At 42.1% G+C, this 22,704-nt stretch overlaps 1 protein-coding gene across 5 annotated transcripts in view; it reads left to right on the forward strand.

The window, feature by feature from the left end:
- Positions 1 to 22,704, forward strand: part of L3MBTL2 (L3MBTL histone methyl-lysine binding protein 2) — a 280,914-nt gene that overhangs the window by 81,959 nt on the left and 176,251 nt on the right. For all 5 annotated transcript variants that reach the window (XM_069737089.1, XM_069737087.1, XM_069737086.1 and 2 more), the window contains exons 3-4: positions 19,468 to 19,601; positions 20,282 to 20,402. In XM_069737089.1, coding sequence (XP_069593190.1) covers positions 19,468 to 19,601; positions 20,282 to 20,402 — 255 coding nt within the window. The remainder of the gene's footprint in view (positions 1 to 19,467; positions 19,602 to 20,281; positions 20,403 to 22,704) is intronic.

Here is a 22,704-nt window from a genome sequence, read left to right on the forward strand (position 1 = left end):
GTTTACAAGGTTATTTGTTTGGTTTTTTTTTATTACGTTTTTTGACCTTGAATTTAGCCATCAGCTTTCTTGTATTTGCTCTGAAGGTATAAGGTCATGGATAAAGGCTCCCATGGAGAACAATAAGTTCGGCAGTTCCAAGGAAGCAATTGCTGAACGAAGAGACTCCATCCTGAAATGACAAAGACTTACGCCTTGGTTCAGTAATCTTAGATCCAGAATGAGTCATGTGGAGGAAAACCTACCAGGACTGGTCCTGGGGGTTCTACCCTGCACGTCACGGAAACGCTCGGAGGAGGGGGAATGCCCGGAGGAGGATTTAAAGGAAACCTTTTTACTAACCTGGCGAGCCTGTGGCTTTTCTTGGTGTGAGAACTCCTCCGTCGAGGAGAAATGGTGAAAGTACCGAAACTCGCATTTCAAAGGAGAACAGAGAGGTTTTGCCTGAGGAAGGAGAGGGCTCTTCCCTCCGGTGACCTCATTAATAATTTGGTCCAGCTTGGAGCCAAAAGACGGGAACTCTGGAAAGGCAAGTTGGTGGCAGGCTAACTTTGTTGAGGATAAGTCAACCTTCCACGTCTTAATGGTCCTTCATTCGGATGGCCATTATATTGCTGGATGCCTGAGCAGCACATGCAGCAGGGTGCAGGGAGGCGGGTACCATGTAGTACTTCCCTGCATGAGCAATTTGGTCCACGAGGTTGGCCAATTCCTTCGGTCGGGCTCCAGAAAGAATTCCCTGACGGAGCTGCATAGTCAATACCGATATAGACTTTACCACCCAGGTGGAGGCAAAGGCAGGGCACAATGTAGAGGCCGCCGCTTCAAAGGCTGACATTGCAAAGGACAATATGAGCCTGTCATTGGTGTCCTCGAGAGATACTCCATCCGGAAGAGGAAGGACTTTATTGTTGGACAGTCTGAAAACCGGAGGGTCCACAATCTGAGAAGTAGTCCAGTTCGCAGTGAGCTCGGGGGAGAAGGGATATAGGATGCCAAGGCACTTCCCTCTTTGGAAGTGGCTGATCGGGTTGTCCCGTTCCTTGGAAAGTACCTCCTCAAATTCTCTGAGGGGCAAAGACCTTAGGAGCTGGTCTCGACCGTCTAAAAGAAACTGCCTGATTTGCTGGTTCCGTAGCTGTAACTTTTTAATGTTAAAGGTCTGGTTGACATCCACAAGGAGGCTCTGGACGATGTCTCTCCTATTAGAGACCCAATGAGAACCTGGGTCCGAGTAATCCTTGGACAGTACATCCAAAACCAGGACCAGGAAAAAGATGTCCCCCGGCAGAGGCCAGGGGGATAGAAGGAGCCGGAGGAAGAACTAGAACAACCCTCCTGCCTAGCTCTATTATGGCCCCTGTTGAAAAGCACAGCTGGACACTCCTGTTATCCTCTAGTAATGGCGGTGGTAGGAAGTGGCAATCTGTCAGAACGGACACCATGGTCTGTGACACCTTGGTGAGATTCGTGACAGATTACGACAAAGAGGTAGCCCACACTTGGATAGGGGCATCTTTATTCTTCGGGTCAGTACGATTACAGAGATACCACATTTATATTGTTTTTATTTTTTGCCGCTTTTACACAATAAAAACTATTGTATAGAAAAATAATTAAAAGGGGTTAAACACTAGCGATCGGTGCTAGCACCGATCGTGAGCGTTGCTGCAGGGTATCAGCTCTCACATAGAGCTGACACCCACACCTGATCACCGTGGCGCTCAGCGTGAGGCCGCGATATCAATATCCTGTACATGTACTTCTTTTTGCTGGGATGCAGCTCCAGCAGAGCAATATATGTATGGCGCATGTCAGGAAGGGGTTAAAGGTTATTTCTATCTTAAGGGGAATCTGTAATCAGGTGTTTTGCTCCTTAATTTGAGAGCAGCATGATCTAGAAGCAGAGAGACATTCCAGGGATGTGTCACTTATTGGTCTGTGTTCTGTGGTTTCAATACAATCAGTGTATTATCACTAGAGGACTTGATGCCTCGTGCTGGCCAGTCAGTCTAATCCATGTAACACGCCCCACCACTGATTAGCAATTTTCTGCCAATGGGTTGTGGGTTGGGTTACACACAGCCCAGAAGTCTTGGCTCTGGTTCGCTCTTGCGCTCTTTCTCCCTCGCGCGCTCTCTTTCTCCCTCGCGCGCCCTCTTTCTCCCTCGCGCGCTTTTTTTTTACCCCATAATCCCACTTAATAATTTATTTAGACCCCTAGATGCAGTAAAAATGATGACTTTTGGCCACCCCGAGAATCCTAAGTTTGACCTACTTCTCAAAATTCAGTCAGTGACTGACCGTTTCAGCAGAAAATTTGCTGAGGTATACATAACTTAAAGGGACATCTGTGTGAATGAGTTCCTAATCCACCTCAAGAGAAAGCTTACATTCCAGCAATTGTGAAGAACACCTGATGAAGGCTCTTTGTGAGCAGAAACGCGTTGTGTACCCACACTACATGTTCCTACTTTCTGACGCATTTTTAGTAATCCTTTTTAATGGACATAGTGTTTTTTTTTTTACTTGTAACTTTTGTGAATAATCCACACCTTTTGGAATAGCAAAGTGTTCCCACCAGTTTGGTTATTCAGTCGGAGACCAGATTGCACCATACACTGGGGTTAAACCTTTAAATGGAAGCGCCTCCAGAATTTTTATTCATATTCCAGCAATACCGTTATAGTAAGAGGACAAGGTACAGAAAAATGTGCAGGCTGTGTGTGAGTACCTCAGGGTACACCTATGTTATGAAAGGCAATTCAGTACTACAATGGACATAGCGGTCAGAGCACATAGTGATCTGACAATAACCCAAAATCATAGAACAAGCTCTGAGACGTGGGAACTCTGCAGACCGCAATCCCTAATCCTCTCCAAACAACACTAGAGGCAGCCGTGGATTGCGCCTAACTCTGCCTAGGCAACTCGGCACAGCCTGAGAAACTAACTAGCCTGAAGATAGAAAATAAGCCTACCTTGCCTCAGAGAAATACCCCAAAGGAAAAGGCAGCCCCCCACATATGACTGTGAGTTAAGATGAAAAGACAAACGTAGAGATGAAATAGATTCAGTAAAGTGAGGCCCGACTTTCTTAACAGATCGAGGATAGAAAAGGTAACTTTGCGGTCTACACAAAACCCTAAAGAAAACCACGCAAAGGGGGCAAAAAGACCCTCCGTACCGAACTAACGGCACAGAGGTACACCCTTTGCGTCCCAGAGCTTCCAGCAACAAAATAGACAAGCTGGACAGAAAAAATAGCAAACAAATAGCAAAGAAGAACTTAGCTATGCAGAGCAGCAGGCCACAGGAATGATCCAGGGAAAAGCAAGTCCAACACTGGAACATTGACAGGAAGCCAGGATCAAAGCATTAGGTGGAGTTAAGTAGAGAAGCACCTAACGACCTCACCAGATCACCTGAGGGAGGAAACTCAGAAGCCGCAGTACCACTTCCCTCCACCAACAGAAGCTCACAGAGAGAATCAGCCGAAGCACCACCCGTGACCACAGGAGGGAGCTCTGCCACAGAACTCACAACACACCTACAGATTTAGGGTTTATGAAAAGAGGGACACCCAGATTGAACCACCTGAATGCACTGGAGGCTTGTTAGTGAGTGGGAAAATTGTGTGGGACTTGGTGCACCCACTGCTGGATAAGGGTTATCTTCACGTCCTTCTGTGCCATAGCTACCACAGAATGTTTTACCGTGCTCAGAAAAAAAGAGGACTCCCTAGGACGCTAATTGGGCAGCTGCTCAGAAAGGGTGAATGCAGGGCCTAATGTACCCACAACCTCTTGGTGGTCAAGTATAAGGACAAGAAGGATGCTCTTTTCTTGACCACAATACATGGTAATGGCATCACCTCCATTGCTGAATGAGGTACACAGGTCCCCAAACCAGACGGTGTGGTCTAGTACAATAAAAACATGGGGGGAGATGATCTCTCTGATCAAGTCCTCCAGCTGTCCTGTGCCATGCGGAAAGCTAAGGTGTGGTACAAAAAGCTGTCCATGCACTTCGTACAGATGGCAATGTATAACTCTTTCGTGCTATGACGATGTACAGACCAGACCTGCACATTCCTTAAGTTTCAGGAGATAGTGATCAGGTCCCTAATATCTGGAGATCAGGAAAGAGAAGGCCTCAGTACTTCTGGAACTAAAGGTGCCCATATAGTACCAGGCCTACATTTTTCATGTGAAGTCCCCCAATCTGGAAAGAAAGGACATCATTTTTAGTGTGACACCAGTTTTCTATAAACCTGGCCTAAAGGAATGTTTCAAAGTCTACCACACTTCAATGGATTATTAACCCCTAACGACCGCCGATATGCCTTTTCACGGTGGCAACTAAGGGTACTTAAACCACAGCTCCGTTAATTAACAGACCTGTGGAAAAAGTGTATAGCGCCCCCCCAGAGTCGGAATTTCTCCTGGGTCTTGACTACCGGGACCCAGAGAACAGGATTCTGGACGGTTTTTACCGACCCCGGTGTTGCTGTTGCCATTATTAGCGGTATAACAGCAACTGCAAAAAAAAAAAAAAAGTCCAATTCTCAGTTTAATCTCTCTCCTCTGATGTGATCGCACATCAGACGAGAGAGATATAGGGTCCCCCGACTGCCCCCTCTGTACCTCTGGAGTCCAGGAATTTCCCCCGTGATATCCCCCGGCATCTTCTTCCGGGAGAAAATAGTGGGCACATGCGCAGTGCACCCGCCGAGATCTGCCGGCTGGCACCTGGCAACAATAGCAACATTTTCCTATTGGTTCATTTTGATCACTGAGATAGTCTATCACAGTGATCAAATTAAAAGAATAGTAAATCAAACCCCCGTTATCACCCCAGTAGATAGGGAAAAATAGTGAAATAAAAAAAATTATTTCTATTTTTCCATTGGGTTTAGTGTTGGGTTAAAGTGATTTGGGCTAAAGTTAGGGTTAAGGTACCTTCACACATAACGATTTCGTTAATGATATTGTTGCAACGTCACGCTTTTTGTGACGTAGCAACGATCCCGCTAACGATCTCGTTATGTGTGACAGCGACCAACGATCAGGCCCCTGCTGGGAGATCGTTGGTCGTTGGGGAATGATCAGGACCTTTTTTTGGTCGCTGATCACCTGCTGTCATCGCTGGATCGGCGTGTGTGACGCCGATCCAGCGATGTGTTCACTTGTAACCAGGGTAAATATCGGGTTACGAAGCGCAGGGCCGCGCTTAATAACCCGATATTTACCCTGGTTACCATTGTAAAAGTAAAAAAAAAAAACAGTACATACTCACATTCCGATGTCTGTCGCGTCCCCCGCCGTCAGCTTCCCTGCACTGACGGTCAGCGCCGGCCGTAAAGTAGAGCACAGTGGTGACGTCACCGATGTGCTCTGCTTTACGGCCGGCGCTGACACAGTCAGTGCGGGAAGCTGACGGCGGGGGACATGACAGACATCGGAATGTGAGTATGTACTGTTTTTTTTTTTTACTTTTACAATGGTAACCAGGGTAAATATCGGGTTACTAAGCGCGGCCCTGCACTTAGTAACCCAATGTTTACCCTGGTTACCCGGGGACTTCGGCATCGTTGAAGACGGTTTCAACGATGCCGAAGTCGTTCCCCTGATCGTTGGTCGCTGGAGAGAGCTGTCTGTGTGACAGCTCCCCAGCGACCACACAACGACTTACCAACGATCACGGCCAGGTCGTATCGCTGGTCGTGATCGTTGGTAAGTCGTTTAGTGTAACGGTACCTTTAGGGCTAGGGTTAAGATTAGGGTTAGGGGTGTGTTGGGGTTAGGTTTGTGGTTAGGGTTAGGGTTGGGATTAGGGTTATGGGTGTGTTGTGTTTAGTATTGGGATTAGGGTTAGGGTTGTGTTGGGGATAGGGTTGGGATTAGGGTTAGGGTTGGAGTTAGAATTGATGGGGTTTCCACTGTTAGGTACATCAGGGGGTTTCCAAACGCGACATAGCGCCATCATTAATTCCAGCCTATTTTGCGTTCAAAAAGTCAAATGGTGCTCTGCCAAGCACCTAAACAGTGGCTTTCCCCCACATATGGGGTATTGGCGTACTCAGGAGAATTTGCACAACAATTTTGGGGTCCATTTTCTCCTGATATCCTTGTGAAAATTAAAAAAAAAATTGGTTCCAAAGTAAAAAAAAAATTTGTGAAAAAGTAAAATGTTCATTTTTTCCTTCCACATTGCTTTAGTTCTCGTGAAGCACCTGAAGGGTTGATAAACTTCTTGAATGTGGTTTTGCGCACCTTGAGGGGTAGTTTTTAGAATGGTGTCACTTTTGGGTATTTTCTGTTATATTGACCCCCAAAGTCACTTCAAATGTGAGGTGGTCCCTAAAAAAAATGAGTTTGTAAATTTTGTTGGAAAAATGGGAAATCACTGGTCATCTTTTAACCCTTATAATGTCCTAAAAAAATGTTGTTTCCAACATTGTGCTGATGTAAAGTAGACATGTGGGAAATGTTATTTCTTAACTATTTTGTGTGATGTTATATCTGATCATATCATTACATATCATCACAGATCATTATGTCTGATTTTTAGGGAATAAAAATTCAAAGTTTGAAAATTGCTAAATTTTCAACATTTTCGCCATATTTCTGTTTTTTTCATAACTAAATGCAAGTCATATTGAAGAAATTTTACCACTAACCTGAAGTACAATATGTCATGAGAAAACAGTCTCTGAATCAGTGGGATACGTTGAAGCCTTAGAGTTATAACCTCATAAAGTGACAGTGGTCAGAATTGTAAAAATTGGCTTGGTCATTAAGCTGCAAATTGGCTCTGTCACTAAGGGGTTAATTTTTATTTCATATTTACCCTGTTATTACACCATTCTATTGCGATTGTATGTACTGCACAACCTACATATGCCACCACATTATAAATTTAAATACTAGTAAAACCTTACCTAAATAATACCACTTGAACACCAAATCAAGATGACGACAAAAATAGCCTTGGAGGGATATATTACCAATTATTATCAAAAGGGGAGAACCGCATTTAGAATTCCCGCTCTATCAGGTCATAAAGCTTAGCTTTTATTTACAATTACAATGCACAGAGGGTATTACAATATTGTTTCTTACTGGTAGCGCAAAGGCTCTGGAAAAGCGAAAGGGCTCCCCACCCGCCAAAAGAAATTCAGCAAATTCTCCGCTCTCCCCCTCCCTTCTGAGTCCAAGTGTGCCTAAAGCACATTTAGCGCCCACATGTTTGGCATTTCTATAGTGATGAAAACCCGCCTAATTTACAGGTGCGTGTCTCCAGATGCATGAGCTGGTTATAATGTACTGGTCACTACAACGGCAGTTTGCAATTTTCATTCAGCAGCATCCACTGCTGCTTATTTCTGGAAAATACCCATAGAGTCAAAATCGTCACTACATCTGTAGATAAATTCCCAAAGGGGTATAATTTCCAAAATTGGGTCACTTGAGGGGGGATTCTACTATTCTAGCACTTGAGGGCTCTTTATATGGAATCCACAAACTAGTCTAGGAAAATCTGCGCTCCAGGAGGCAAACAGCACCCTGTCCCTCCCAAGTCACTCCATATGGGAAAGTAGTACTGTACAGCCAAATATGGGGTATTTCTACATTCGGCAGAAATTGTGGGACAAATTTTGGTGCAATTATTACCGTTTTCCCAGTATGAAAATGTACAATTTGGGGCTAACACAATTTTGGTAGTGAAAATGTAAATTATTCTTTAACTGCCCAATGGTGTAAAATTCTGTGACACGTGTGGTGTCAATATAGTCACTGCACCCCAAGATGAATTCATTGAGAGGTTTAGTTTGTAAAATGGGGTCACTTATGGGGGGGTTCTGCTGTTCTGGCACCCCAGGGGCTATGCCAGTGGGTCATGGCATCCTAAAACCACTGCAGCAAAATCTGCACTGTAATATGGCACTTCTTCCCATCTGAGCTTTGCACTCTGCCTCAAAAAGGGTTTTCGACCACATATGGGGTATTGGTAAACTCATGAGAAATTGCAAAACAATTTTTGGGGTCCATTTTCTCCTTCCACCCTTATGATTATGCAAACTTTGGAGCTAAAACTTGACAAACATGATATGGCGTCCGCTAATTATGCCAGCAAATTTTACATTCAAAAAGTAAAATGGTGCGCTTTCCCTTCCAAGCTCTGCCCAAACAGTAGATTTCCCCCACATATGGGGTATCGGCATGCTCAGGAGAAATTGCACAACAAATTGTATGGTCCATTTTCTCCTGCTACCGTTGGAAAAGTAGAAAAAAATAGGTCTAAATAAATTTTTTGTGAAAGAAAAGTAAATGCTTATTTTTTCCTTCCACATTTCAAAAATTCCTGCGAAGAACCTGAAGGGTTAATAAACTTCTTGAATGTGGTTTTCAGTACCTTGAGGAGTGCAGTTTCTAGAATGGTGTCACTTTTGGGTATTTTCTGTCATATAGGCCCTTCAAAGTCACTTCAAATGTGAGGTCTTCCTAAAAAAAAAAAAGAAAAAAAATTTTTTTTGCAAATTTTGTTGTAAAAATGAGAACTTGCTGGTAAACTTTTAACCCTTATAACTTCCTAACAAAAAAGTAATGTTTGAAAAATTGTGCTAATGTCAAGGTTATTTCTTAACTATTTTGAGCGATACGACTGATTTAAGGGCATAACAATTAAAATTTTTAAAATTGCTAAATTTTCGCCAAATTTTTTATTTTTTTTGCACAAACGCAAGTCAAATCAAAGAAATTTTACCACTATCATGAAGTACAATGCGTCACGAGAAAACATTCTCATAATCAGACAGTGGTCAGAATTGTAAAAGTTGACCAGGTCAGGGAGGTGAAAATAGGCTTTGGGGTGAAGGAGTCAATAACCAATTAATCTATTTATAAATTCTGTTATTGTGGGCGCCTGCTCTGATAACCAATGTTGGGCTATCGGTTTGCTAGCCATGTATAACATGCGTTCTACTGCTATTTTGCCTAGTTTGTCGATGCTCAGATCTTGTATATATCCCAGTATACATACAATTGGAGAGGGATCTGTATCGACTGAGTATGTTCTATTAATTATCGCTATTACGCCCCTCCCGAGAAGATTTCCTAAGCGGAACATGTCCACATCATATGAAGTATGTTAGCCGGACATGATTTACATCTAGCACATAGGGAGTCTGGTTGAAGCCCTCTATCATGGAGAATTTGGGGTGTTCTATATGACTGGTGTAGTACTTGTAAGTGGGAGAATCTATGGGATTCACTCAAAGATAACTGTCAAACTCTTTCCATTATTTCAGACTACAGCCGATCTTCAATAGGACCCTCCCATTTTTCTTTTGACTGTATGGGGTGTTTTGTCTAAATAGAGTCTGAATGATTTAAAATGTGATTGGAGTAGTAGACGTTGAATGGGGAGTTCCAGGGTCGTCCCACCCATGAATGTGCTGGAGCTGAGCTGCCATGTGATAAACCCACAGATTTTGGACTGCAAGGCCACCCATTGTTTTATCTCGTTTCCAGTTTAATTTTTGGAGCTTGTCTTCCCCAGATTAAGTCCTTGAACATGCCATTAACCTTAAGGAAGTATCTCTGGGGCAACCAAATTGAGCATTATGCAACACACATATAGCAGTTGTGGCATCCATTTCAGAAAATGTTACTATAATGCTGCTGCAGTGCAGTATAGTGCAACCTCACCAGGGAATGCTGGTGAGGGAAGAGAGGTTGCGCACACAGCATAACACCACTGAGCAACAGCACAAGTGCTACCAAGTGGCGAAAGAGTGGTCAGACCAGCCGCTTCAGAAACCATCAGAATAAGAAGTACCAGAGGTCACAGCAATACACGTGGTCAAATATAAGGCAGAACTCAAAGCTAGAAAGGAGCAGATATAACCAAGACGAAAGATGGTAAAACAGGGCAGAAGACAAGCCGGGTCACATACCAAAAGGTCCAAACACAGTGTACATTTTCTCCGTCCGTCGGAAAGTTTCTTTTAACAGATCCTGCAAAAAACGGATGAAACGTGTGGCCATCAGTCAAGTCCGGGCGCTAATACAACTCTATGAGAAAAAAAAACGGATCCGGCGAAAAAAAAACGGATCCTTTTTTTTTAAAAAATTTCTCCAGATTATGCCTGACGGCAAAAACCTGATGTGTGAAAGTAGCCTAACTATCCATATATCTATCTACGTCTATCTCATTCCATCTATCTGTCTGTCTGTCTGTCTATCTGTCTATCTATGTGTGTAATGGAGTGTGGGTTGGACAAATGTAAAAGAGAAGGTTGGACAAGACATGACATCACAAATCTTTTTTTTTTTGTTCAATTATACATCTTTATTTAGCTTTCAAAAACGCATACAAAAACACATAAAAAAAAGCAAAACTGTGCAAAAAACGCACCTTTTTTTTCTGCCAAGAGCTGCGGATTTAGTGCAGAAAAATCCGCAGGCAAATCTGCAACGTGTGCACATAGCCTAACTCTTCTAACTTCATAACAAAAAAATGTTGTTTCAAAAATTGTGCTGATGTAAAGTAGGCATATAGGAAAAGTTATTTATTAACTATTTTGTGTCACGTACAGTGGGTACGGAAAGTATTCAGACCCCGTTAATTTTTCACTCTTTCATTGCAGCCATTTGGTTTGGTAAATTCGAAAAAGTTCATTTTTTTTCTCATTAACCCCTTTACCCCCAAGGGTGGTTTGCACGTTATGGACCGGGCCAATTTTTACAATTCTGACCACTGTCCCTTTATGAGGTTATAACTCTGGAACGCTTCAACGGATCCCGATGATTTTGACATTGTTTTCTCGTGACATATTGTACTTCATGATAGTGGTAAAATTTCTTTGATATTACCTGCGTTTATTTGTGAAAAAAACGGAAACATGGCGAAAATTTTGAAAATTTCGCAATTTTCCAACTTTGAATTTTTATGCAATTAAATCACAGAGATATGTCACACAAAATACTTAATAAGTAACATTTCCCATATGTCTACTTTACATCAGCACAATTTTGGAACCAAAATTTTTTTTTTGTTAGGGAGTTATAAGGGTTAAAAGTTGACCAGCAATTTCTCATTTTTACAACACCATTTTATTTTAGGGACCACATCTCATTTGAAGTCATTTTGAGGGGTCTATATGATAGAAAATACCCAAGTGTGACACCATTCTAAAAGCCGCACCCCTCAAGGTTCTCAAAACCACATTCAAGAAGTTTATTAACCCTTCAGGTGTTTCACAGGAATTTTTGGAATGTTTAAATAAAAATGAACATTTAACTTTTTTTCACAAAAAATTTACTTCAGCTCCAATTTTTTTATTTTGCCAAGAGTTACAGGAGAAAATGGACCCCAAACCTTGTTGTACAATTTGTCCTGAGTACGCCGATACCCCATAAGTGGAGGTAAACCACTGTTTGGGCGCATGACAGAGCTTGGAAGCGAAGGAGCGCCATTTGACTTTTTAATGCAAAATTGACTGGAATTGAGATGGGACGCCATGTTGCGTTTGGAGAGCCACTGATGTGCCTAAACATTGAAACCCCCCACAAGTGACACCATTTTGGAAAGTAGACCCCCTAAGGAACTTATCTAGAGGTGTGGTGAGCACTTTGACCCACCAAGTGCTTCACAGAAGTTTATAATGCAGAACCGTAAAAATAAAAAATAATTTTTGTGAAAAAAAATGATCTTTTCGCCCCCATTTTTTAATTTTGACAATGGTAAGAGAAGAAATTGGAACCAAAAGGTTGTTGTACAATTTGTCCTGAGTACACTGATACCCCATATGTGGGGGGTAAACCACTGTTTGGGCGCATGGGAGAGCTCGAAAGGGAAGGAGCGCCGTTTGACTTTTCAATGCAAAATTCACAGGAATTGAGATGAGACGCCATGTTGCGTTTGGAGAGCCACTGATGTGCCTAAATATTGAAACCCCCCACAAGTGACACCATTTTGGAAAGTAGACCCCCTAAGGAACTTATCTAGATGTGTGGTGAGCACTTTGACCCACCAAGAGCTTCACAGAAGTTTATAATGCAGAGCCGTAAAAATAAAACAAAATTTTTTTCCCACAAATATTATTTTTTAGCCCCCAGTTTTGTATTTTCTAGAGGGTAACAGGAGAAATTGGACCCCAAAATTTGTTGTCCAATTTGTCCTGAGTGCGCTGATGCCCCATATGTGGGGAGGAACCACCGTTTGGGCGCATGGGAGGGCTCGGAAGGGAAGGAGCGTCATTTGGAATGCAGACTTAGATGGAATGGTCTGCAGGCGTCACATTGCGTTTGCAGAGCCCCTAATGTACCTAAACAGTAGAAACCCCCCACAAGTGACCCCATATTGGAAACTACACCCCCCCACGAACTTATCTAGATGTGTTGTGAGAACTTTGAGCCCCCAAGTGTTTCACTACAGTTTATAACGCAGAGCCGTGAAAATTAAAAAATCTATTTTTTCCCACAAAACTTATTTTTTAGCCCCCAGTTTTGTATTTTCCCAAGGGTAACAGGAGAAATTGGACCCCAAAAGTTGTTGTCCAATTTGTCCTGAGTATGCTGATACCCCATATGTTGGGGTAAACTCCTGTTTGGGCACACGGGAGAGCTCGGAAGGGAAGGAGCACTGTTTTACTTTTTCAACGCAGAATTGGCTGGAATTGAGATCGGACGCCATGTCGCGTTTGGAGAGCCCCTGATGTGTCTAAACAGTGGAAACCCCCCAATTATAACTGAAACCCTAATCCAAACACACCCCTAACCCTAATTCCAACGGTAACCCTAACCACACCTCTAACCCAGACACACCCCTAACCCTAATCCCAACCCTATTCCCAACCGCAAATGTAATCCAAACCCTAACCCTAACTTTTTAGCCCCATCCCTAACTGTAGCCTTAACCCTAACTGTAGCCTTAACCCTAACTGTAGCCTTAACCCTAGCCCTAACCATAACCCTAGCCCTAACCCTAGCCCTAGTCCTAACCCTAACCCTAGCCCTAACCCTAGCCCTAACCCTAACCCTAGCCCTAGCCCTAATGGGAAAATGGAAATAAATACATTTTTTAAATTTTTTTTATTTTTCCCTAACTAAGGTGGTAATGAAGGGGGGTTTGATTTACTTTTATAGCGGGTTTTTTTAGCGGATTTTTATGATTGGCAGCCGTCACTCACTGAAAGACGCTTTTTATTGCAAAAAATATTTTTTGCGTTACCACATTTTGAGAGCTATAATTTTTCCATATTTGAATCCACAGAGTCATGTGAGGTCTTGTTTTTTGCGGGACGAGTTGACGTTTTTATTGGTAACACTTTCGGGCACGTGACATTTTTTGATCGCTTTTTATTCCGATTTTTGTAAGGCAAAATTAGCAAAAACCAGCTATTTATGAATTTCTTTTGGGGGAGGCGTTTATACCGTTCCGCGTTTGGTAAAATTGATAAAGCAGTTTTATTCTTCAAGGCAGTACAATTACAGAGATACCTCATTTATATCATTTTTTTATGTTTTGGCGCTTTTATACGATAAAAACTATTTTATAGAAAAAATAATTATTTTTGCATCGCTTTATTCTGAGGACTATAACTTTTTTATTTTTTTGCTGATGTTGCTGCATGGCGGCTCGTTTTTTGCGGGACAAGATGACGCTTTCAGCGGTACCATGTTTATTTATATCTGTCTTTTTGATCGCGTGTTATTCCACTTTTTGTTCGGCGGTATGATAATAAAGCGTTGTTTTTTGCCTCTTTTTTTTTCTTACGGTGTTTACTGAAGGGGTTAACTAGTGGGCCAGTTTTATAGGTCGGGACGTTACGGACGCGGCGATAGTAAATATGTGTACTTTTATTGTTTTTTTTTTAATTTAGATAAAGAAATGTATTTATGGGAATAATATATATATATTTTTTTTCATTATTTAGGATTTTTTTTTTTTTTTACACACTTGTAAAATTTTTTGTTTACTTTTTTACTTTGTCTCAGGGATGGACAATACAGATCGGTGATCTGCCAGTTTGCACAGCACTCTGACAGATCACCGATCTGTCAAACAGCGCTGCAGCGTTACCAAGTGCCTGCTCTGAGCAGGCACTTGGTAAGCCACCTCCCTCCCTGCAGGACCCGGATCCGCGGCCATCTTGGATCCGGGACTTGCTGCAGGGAGGAGGTAAGAGACCCCCGGAGCAACGCGATCACATCGTGTTGCTGCGGGGGTCTCAGGGAAGCCCGCAGGGAGCCCCCTCCCTGCGTGATGCTTCTCTGCACCGCCGGCACATCGCGATCATGTTTGATCGCGGTGTGCCGGGGGTTAATGTGCCGGGGGCGGTCCGTGACCGCTCCTGGCACATAGTGCCGGATGTCAGCTGCGATCGGCCGCGCTCCCCCCGTCAGCGCGGCCGATCGCCTATGACGTACTATTCCGTCCTTGGGAAGTAAAGCCCACCCCACATGGACGGAATAGTACGTCTAATGGCAGAAAGGGGTTAATGTACGTACACTCTGCACCTCATCTTGACTGAAAAAAACTAAAATGTAGAAAGTTTTGCAAATTTAAAAAAAAAAAAATACCCTGAAATATCACATGGTCATAAGTATTCACAGACCCTTTGCTCAGTGTTGAGTAGAAGCACCTTTTTGAGCTAGTACAGCCATGAGTCTTCTTGGGAATGATGCAACAAGTTTTTCACACCCGGATTTAGGGATCCTCTGCCATTCTTCCTTGCAGATCCTCTCCAGTTCCGTCAGATTGGATGGTGAACGTTGGTGGACAGCCATTTTCAGGTCTCTCCAGAGATGCTCTCAATTGGGTTTAGGTCAGGGCTCTGGCTGGGCCAGTCAAGAATGGTCACAGAGTTGTTCTGACGCCATTCCTTTGTTATTTTAGCTGTGTGCTTAGGGTCATTGTCTTGTTGGATAGTGAACCTTCGGCCAAGTCTGTGGTCCAGAGCACTCTGGAAGGGAAGAGGTTTTCATCCAGGATATCTCTGTACTTGGCTGCATTTATGTTTCCTTCAATGGCAACCAGTCATTCTGTCCATGTAGCTGAAAAACACCCCAATAGCATGATGCTGCCACCACCATGTTTCCCTGTTGGGATTGTATCGGGCATGTGATGATCAGTGCCTTGTTTTGTCCACACATACCACTTAGAATTATCTCCAAAAAGGTCTTTCTTCATTTCAGCAGACCAGAATATCTTATTCCTCATAGTCTGGGAGTCCTTCATATGTTTTTTCAGCAAACTCTATGCAGGCTTTCATATGTCTTGCACTGAGGAGAGGCTTCCGTCGGGCCACTCTGCCATAAAGGCCTGATTGGTGGAGGGCTGCAGTGAGAGTTGACATTGTGGAACTTTCTCCCATCTCCCTACTGTATCTCTGGAGCTCAGCCACAGTGATCTTGGGGTTTTTCTTTACCTCGCTCACCAAGACTCTTCTCCCATGATTACTCAGTTTGGCTGGATGGCCAGGTCTAAGGAAGACTTCTGGTGGTCCTGTTGTGAATTCTGCTCTTGGGCTCCCTCCGGTGGTTATGAGTGGTAGTGCTGCTGTCTGTGGATCGCAGCATTTATCAGGTGTGTTCACTTTTTGCAATTTGGACTCAGCTATTTAGTCCTTCTTGATCCTTTAGTCAGTACCAGTTGTCCATTGTTTTTGGAGGATTCACATCCCTTTCTGGTCTCTCCTGTTTGCTGTGCTTTTCAACAAAGATAAGTCCTGGCTTTGTTTTTGTTGTCCACATGCTGTGGGCCTTATAGTTCAGTGCATTTTCATGTTTTGTCTTGTCCTGCTTGGTCTGTGTAGGGATTTTTTGCAGCCAAGCGGTATCTCTGGAGATGCAGATATACCCTCCATATCTTTAGTCAGATGTGGAGTTTTGTATTTTCTGTGGTGGATATTTTCTAGTGTTTTAATACTGACCGCATAGCTCTCTGTCCTATTCTTTCTTTTTAGCTAGTAAGGCCTCCTTTGCTTATCCTGATTTCAGTCTGCGTTTGTCATTTCCCTCTCCTCTCACAGTCAATATTTGTGGGGGGCTGTCTATCCTTTGGGGATTTTCTCTGAGGCAAGATAGTTTTCCCATTTCTATCTTTAGGGGAAGTTAGTCCTTAGGCTGTGTCGAGGTGTCTAGGGAGTGTTAGGTACATCCCACGGCTATTTCTAGTTGCGTTGCTAAGTTCAGGGTCTGCGGTCAGTACAGGTACCACCTTCTCCAGAGTACGTCACATGCTGCTCCTAGGCCACCAGATCATAACATGGTTCCAAACGTCTTCCATTTAAGGATTATGGAGGCCGCTGTGCTCTTAGGAACCTTGAATACTGCAGAAATTCTGTTGTAACCTTGGCCAGATCTGTGCCTTGCCACAATTCTGTCTCTGAGCTCCTTGGCCAGTTCCTTTGACCTCATGATTCTCATTTGTTCTGACATGCACTGTGAGCTGTTAGGTCTTATATATAGACAGGTGTGTGCCTTTACAAATCAAGTCCTATCAGTTTAATTAAACACAGCTGGACTCCAGTGAAAGGAGTAGAACCATCTCAAGGAGGGATCCCAAGGAAAGGGACAACAACTGACTTAAATATGTGAGTCTGAGCAAAGGGTCTGAATACTTATGACCATGTGATATTTCAGTTTTTTTTTAAATAAATATGCAAAAAATTTTACATTTCTGTTTTTTGTTCAGTCAAGATGGGGTGCAGAGTGTACATTAGTGAGGAAAAAAAATTAACTTTTTTGAATTTTCCAAATGTGTCAATGAAACAGGGTGAAAATTTTAAAGGGGTCCTGAATACTTTCCGTACCCACTGTATTTTGACCCACAGATCTTGAGTAGAAAAAGGCCCCAGATTCCGTAAGATGCTTCTATGTTCTTATCAATATAGCTTTGCAGAAGCATTGAGATGCCTAGAAACACCCTTAAAAGGAATGTATTAGAATCTGGCTTCCTGAATTTAGCGGTACAGAAACAGCCTATGTTCTCAATTAAAAAATGAGCGACATCCTGAACTTCTTCAATGTTATTCTTTTACACAGCTTGTAAAGAAAGATAATAAGCTCCCGTGAGCAGGGTTCCCATTCCTGCTGAACCTGTTTTACTTATCTAAGGGATATTCCCATCTCTAAAAATCATTTTTCAATATGTAGTAGGTGTAATATTAGCAAATGCCTCAAATTAGAAATGTAGTATGGTTCTTCAAATTCACTATGTCCCTTACCTCATGTGCAGGCATTGCAGTAGATTAAGTATCAATGGTTATGACCACGCACATAGTGACAGATGGTGCTTAGTGGTCGTAACCATGGTTACTTCAGCTGCTGCAATGCCTACACATGGGGTAAGCGACATAGTGAATCTGAACAATTATACTGTAACAACTCTGCCAGCATCACTGCATGGCCTCCCATTCCCCACCTGCCTTACACGACAACTTACTCACTACTCAGGGCCATGCTGTGAGTTCTGTCTTCTGCCGCCTTCATGCTGTGCACCTCTTGTCTCCTGCCTGCTCTCTGCATACTTCCTGACTGTGTGTGTATAGGGGGGCAGCGCCGGCTCTCCCTGACTCTTATTGAGACTGTGTGCATTCTCCTAAGTTGTCCCCAGCCAATGGCCAAGTGGCATCAGGTACCTCTAGGGGAATGCCTGAGCATCTTACTACCTCAGTTAGTTTCTCGCTGCTGAGGTGCCAGGTCCCGTCTCTATCATTTGTGTTATCCACCCAGTGGGGCTTTGTACCCTGGCCTGTACCTGTGTTCTTTATCTTTTGTGTCTGCCACTCAGTGGGGCATTGTACCCTGGTCAGTGCCTGTATCCCTTGTCTCCCCATAAAAAAAGGAGGGAGCTATATGTAACGGCAGCCGTGGGTTACCATCAGGACCCACAGCGGCCGTTACATACAGCTCCTGCTCCCGGACTGCGCACCATGGAGGCACACATGGTGACTTTCGTTCCTATCCGCACACTGCAGGTAATACTATCCTAGAAGACCCATTTCTCATTTAAGTGCATTGGACATTGTCTTTCCAATTTTTTTCCCCTTGAGAAATCTTTTCAAGTAAGGTTTTAACCTAATCTTTACGTACTGGGTGATTGAAAGGACACTGTATACCTATCATATTTATTGGCACTGTTTACAGTCACGGGTGGAGATGGACTTTTCCCTGTTGTTCTGGTTTCTACTTATGCGATGTGAGGTGGCTTCTCTTTATAGGAGTTCGTTTGGGGTTATACCCATTACACATGTTCTATTATCTACTATATCTTTGCACATCATATGTCTAAATGGCTTGGTTAGTCTCATTGAACACCTGAAACCATTTCATTTGGTTGGGAACTCCACCTTTTTCCTTTTTTTCAGTTTTTTTCTTTTATTTTTCCTTCTTTAAGTATTTTTTTTATATATGTTTTTTACTTATATTTTGTTCTTATATATGTTTCAGCTACAGATGTTTCTTGAGAAAGGCTGATTAGCCGAAACGTTGAATCACATGTCTGTATAAAGGATTATATACCTGTGTAAAATGTGTGTGGGGATTATCACATTACGGACAAATAGGAGTCCTGAATCATTAATTTGTAAGAAGGAACATATGTTTATGGAAACTTTGTTTATACATATCATTTTGGACAATAAGGAGTCCCATCTTTTGGATATTTCATATTGGAAAATATTAAAAATCATTTGCATCGTATTTTTTTTTGTGTGCCGGAGTATTTCTATTGACTTTGGATTGTTTTTTCTCCTGAGCACCTTAACTTAAAAGCAGTAGAGCACCCCTTAATCTATAGACAGTATAGTAACTTTCGTTACTAAGCTAATGGTAACTTACGTTACAATATGTTACCATCCATTGGATTAACCTTATTGTAAGGTAAGTTACCATCATCTTGGTAACGTAAGTTACTTTATTGTGTGGTAACGTAAGCTACCATTGAATGACCCTAATAGTGAGATGCGGGTCTTATGTTTTAGATTAGAACTTGGCTAATAAAGCAAGATGGAAGGATTTTTAAAGGGATTTTCCAGTTAATGTAAATCACTACCAATGCACTGTGATCCCCACCAATTATCAGAACAGGGACTCGTATGTCTCACTCTCTCCTGGTTCTCTGCTGGCCACAAGACCATGGTCGGATAGAGTTGAATGGAGTTGTTGGTTGCGCTTGTGCCCTGTTGCTCCATATTAGGTCCATGGAGTGCAAGCCGCTCTCAGAAGACTTTTTGTAGTTTCAATTCCTTCACTTAGAATAAAGCAGTAGTGCGCCTGCACAACCAGCCTTCCCAATAAACTCCAGATGGCCACAGTCTTTATGCACAGTTCACATTTTGCTTTTTTTGGTATCTACTATGTGTTATCACTGTTTCTGACATGTAATTTTTAAAACATAAAACAAAATGTAAAAATTTCAAACTTAATGCAATTTTTTTTTTCTGAACCTCAGCTATCTGTGAAATGTGTGGAATAGTTGGCACACGTGATACCTTCTTCTCCAAAACAAAGAGATTCTGCAGCGCCTCCTGTTCACGCAGCTATTCGTCCAATTCTAAGAAAGCCAGTGTTCTTGCCCGGCTTCAGGTGGATGTTAATCTTTGTCGTTGGTGACCCGGCATAAAGGAAATCTTCTTCTCCTTTTTGCTGTTATGTTTCTGGTGCACGTATTGTGTTTGTGATTTCTGCTAAGGCATGATCTGCTGTAGTCCTGGCTGTACAAAGATCGGGCTTTTAAAAACTAATTCTAGTCATAGCTTTATGCATGCCTCCATTGTCTAGAAAATGTGAGTCTCACTCCTCCTATAAAGCTTAAAGAGGCACTCACATTTTTACTCTCTAACCCTGTGTAAATGTAGTATAAGTGTGGTAATATGCTCACCGATTGCTTTCTTCTCCAGTTTCCAGTGCTGTTTGACTCCTTCTGAATCACGTGACTGCTATTCTAACTTGCCGGCTTGCACGGCACGTTGTGTGATCTGGACGTTGATTGTACAGTGTAAGCCTAGAGCGCGTCAGAGTGAGACTCCATAGACTAATATTATAAAAAAAAGTTTTGCAGCTGAAACCTATACTCCAACTGTGATCCAGAGAGTCTAGATCATGTCATGTAATTCAGAAAACGAAGTGCAGTGGAGCGGCGCTGGAAACCGGAGAAGACGACAATCCGTGACTACGTTACACAGGTTTAGGGAGAAGCAAAATGAACAGTAGTGCTTCTTTAACAAAATTAGAAAGCATCAGCTTATGTTTGTTTGTTTCCATAGGGGAAACCACCTACAAAGAAGGCAAAGGTTCTACAAAAAGCTTCATGGTCTGCCAAAATTGGTGCATTCCTACGTACTGGGGGCACAGGGCAAGTAGCAGACGGAATCAGTGGACAGGATGGTAAGATAGTTTTCAGCACAGTTTGCAGCACAATTATAAGGCTGTATAAGGAAAATTACTTCTTTGTGTTATTGATGGGCACTTATTACCATAGAGCAACTGCCGTGCAATAAAGGTAAGGATGATGTCAATGTCAATTTACAGGTGACCTAAGATATTCTATTCTTGATGCAACATTCAAAATGATGGCTCGGTTTTGTTGCAGAATTTAATCTTTCAGTAAAATCATTACCATTCAGACATTGTGGTAGACTTAATTATTTGACATGAGACAGAAACATCCATGAGCTGCATTATCAGGACACAGTCGCAAGATAAATTGATCACAATCATGTTGGAGAGGTCATACAGTCCCGTATGCACAAATGACAGCGCCATTTGCTGTCCTTCCAGCAGATCTGCAGCTGTTGATATATCTTTAACAAGTTTGCCCTCTTTAGGTTGGAAAAAGTGGTTTATAGGGGTTATCCGCCACTGTAATACTGATGACCTATCAAAATCCGTGGGGGTCTGACACCCACAACCAACAGAAGCCGGATGTAAACCGTGTACAATTGGAACCACACAGCTCTGTGCACAGTTTAGTGTCCGCTCTGGGTAAAGCATATCGGCTTTTAACTGCTGGTCATCATTTGTACCTGATATCTGACTCCCACCCTTTAGATATTGGTAACTTACGCTAAAAATGGATCATCAATATCATAGTCGTGGTAACCCCCATAAACCACTAAATTCTCTCATTTTTGGTTGACTACTTTTGGCATGCCAGATCAAATATTTATAATAGTCTTAAGGCTTTTTTCCATATTATTCTTGTATTTTTTAAGCAATTCACACAAATGTTATTGATGTATGGGTAAGATATGTTTTTTTTACATTTTTAGTAAATTGTATTTATTTTTTAAATTGTATTAGAACCAAAAGTCCTGATTCATGAAGAAGATTCCCAGGTAGCATGTATGAGACACTTGCTGCACAATTTCAGCCATATATGTTTATCTCCCTGCCTGCGTGTATTGGGAAAGACCTGTTAGTCACTGTCAGCAGCAGGGCTGTGGAGTCGGAGTCCGTATAAAATGGACCAACTCCTAAAATATATAATAAATTGGGTACACTATTTAAATGCAGTATGTGCTGAATATGCTTTTATAAGAATTTGGGTAAGTTATGAAATGTCCTATAAATATCTGCTCTATTCAAGATCTTAGAATCTCATCTTTTAGTGGAGATGAATCTGGGCTGCACTTTTTGTACATGGTGAGTAGTAAAGCTCTTCCTCTACAGATCAGAGCAAAAAGGCTCTGATCAGGAATTCCTGCAGCCCTGCACTCATCTCAAGAACTGCTAGCAGGAACAGGAAAACATGATTAACCCCTTAGTGACAGAGCCAATTTGGTACTTAATGACCAGGCCAATTTTTGCAATTCTGACCACTGTCACTTTATGAGGTTATAACTCTGGAACGCTTCAACGGATCCCGCTGATTCTGAGATTGTTTTTTCGTGACATATTGTACTTCATGTTAGTGGTAACATTTCTTCGATATTACTTGCGATTATTTATGAAAAAAACGGAAATATGGCGAAAATTTTTAAAATTTTGCAATTTTCAAACTTTGTATTTTTATGCCCTTAAATCAGAGAGATATGTCATAAAAAATAGTTAATAAATAACATTTCCCACATGTCTACTTTACATCAGCACAATTTTGGAAACAAAATTTTTTTTTGTTAGGGAGTTATAAGGGTTAAAAGTTGACCAGCAATTTCTCATTTTTACAACACCATTTTTTTTTAGGGACCACATCACATTTGAAGTCATTTTGAGGGGTCTATATGATAGCAAATAATGAAGTGTGACACCATTCTAAAAACTACACCCCTCAAGGTTCTCAAAACCACATTCAAGAAGTTTATTAACCCTTTACGTGCTTCACAGGAACTGAAACAATGTGGAAGGAAAAAATGAACATTTAACTTTTTTTTGCAAACATCTTAATTCAGAACCATTTTTTTTATTTTCACAAGTGTAAAAACAGAAATGTAACCATAAATTTTGTTATGCAATTTCTCCTGAATACGCCAATACCCCATATGTGGGGGTAAACCACTGTTAGGGCGCACCGCAGAACTTAGAAGTGAAGGAGCGCCGTTTGACTTTTTCAATGCAGAATTGGCTGGAATTGAGATCGGACACCATGTCACATTTAGAGAGCCCCTGATGTGCCTAAACAGTGGAAACTCCCCACAAGTGACACCATTTTGGAAACTAGACCCCTTAAGGAACTTATCTAGATGTGTGG

Source organism: Ranitomeya imitator, chromosome 8, assembly GCF_032444005.1.
Source record: "Ranitomeya imitator isolate aRanImi1 chromosome 8, aRanImi1.pri, whole genome shotgun sequence".
NCBI classification, from domain to species: Eukaryota; Metazoa; Chordata; class Amphibia; order Anura; family Dendrobatidae; genus Ranitomeya; species Ranitomeya imitator.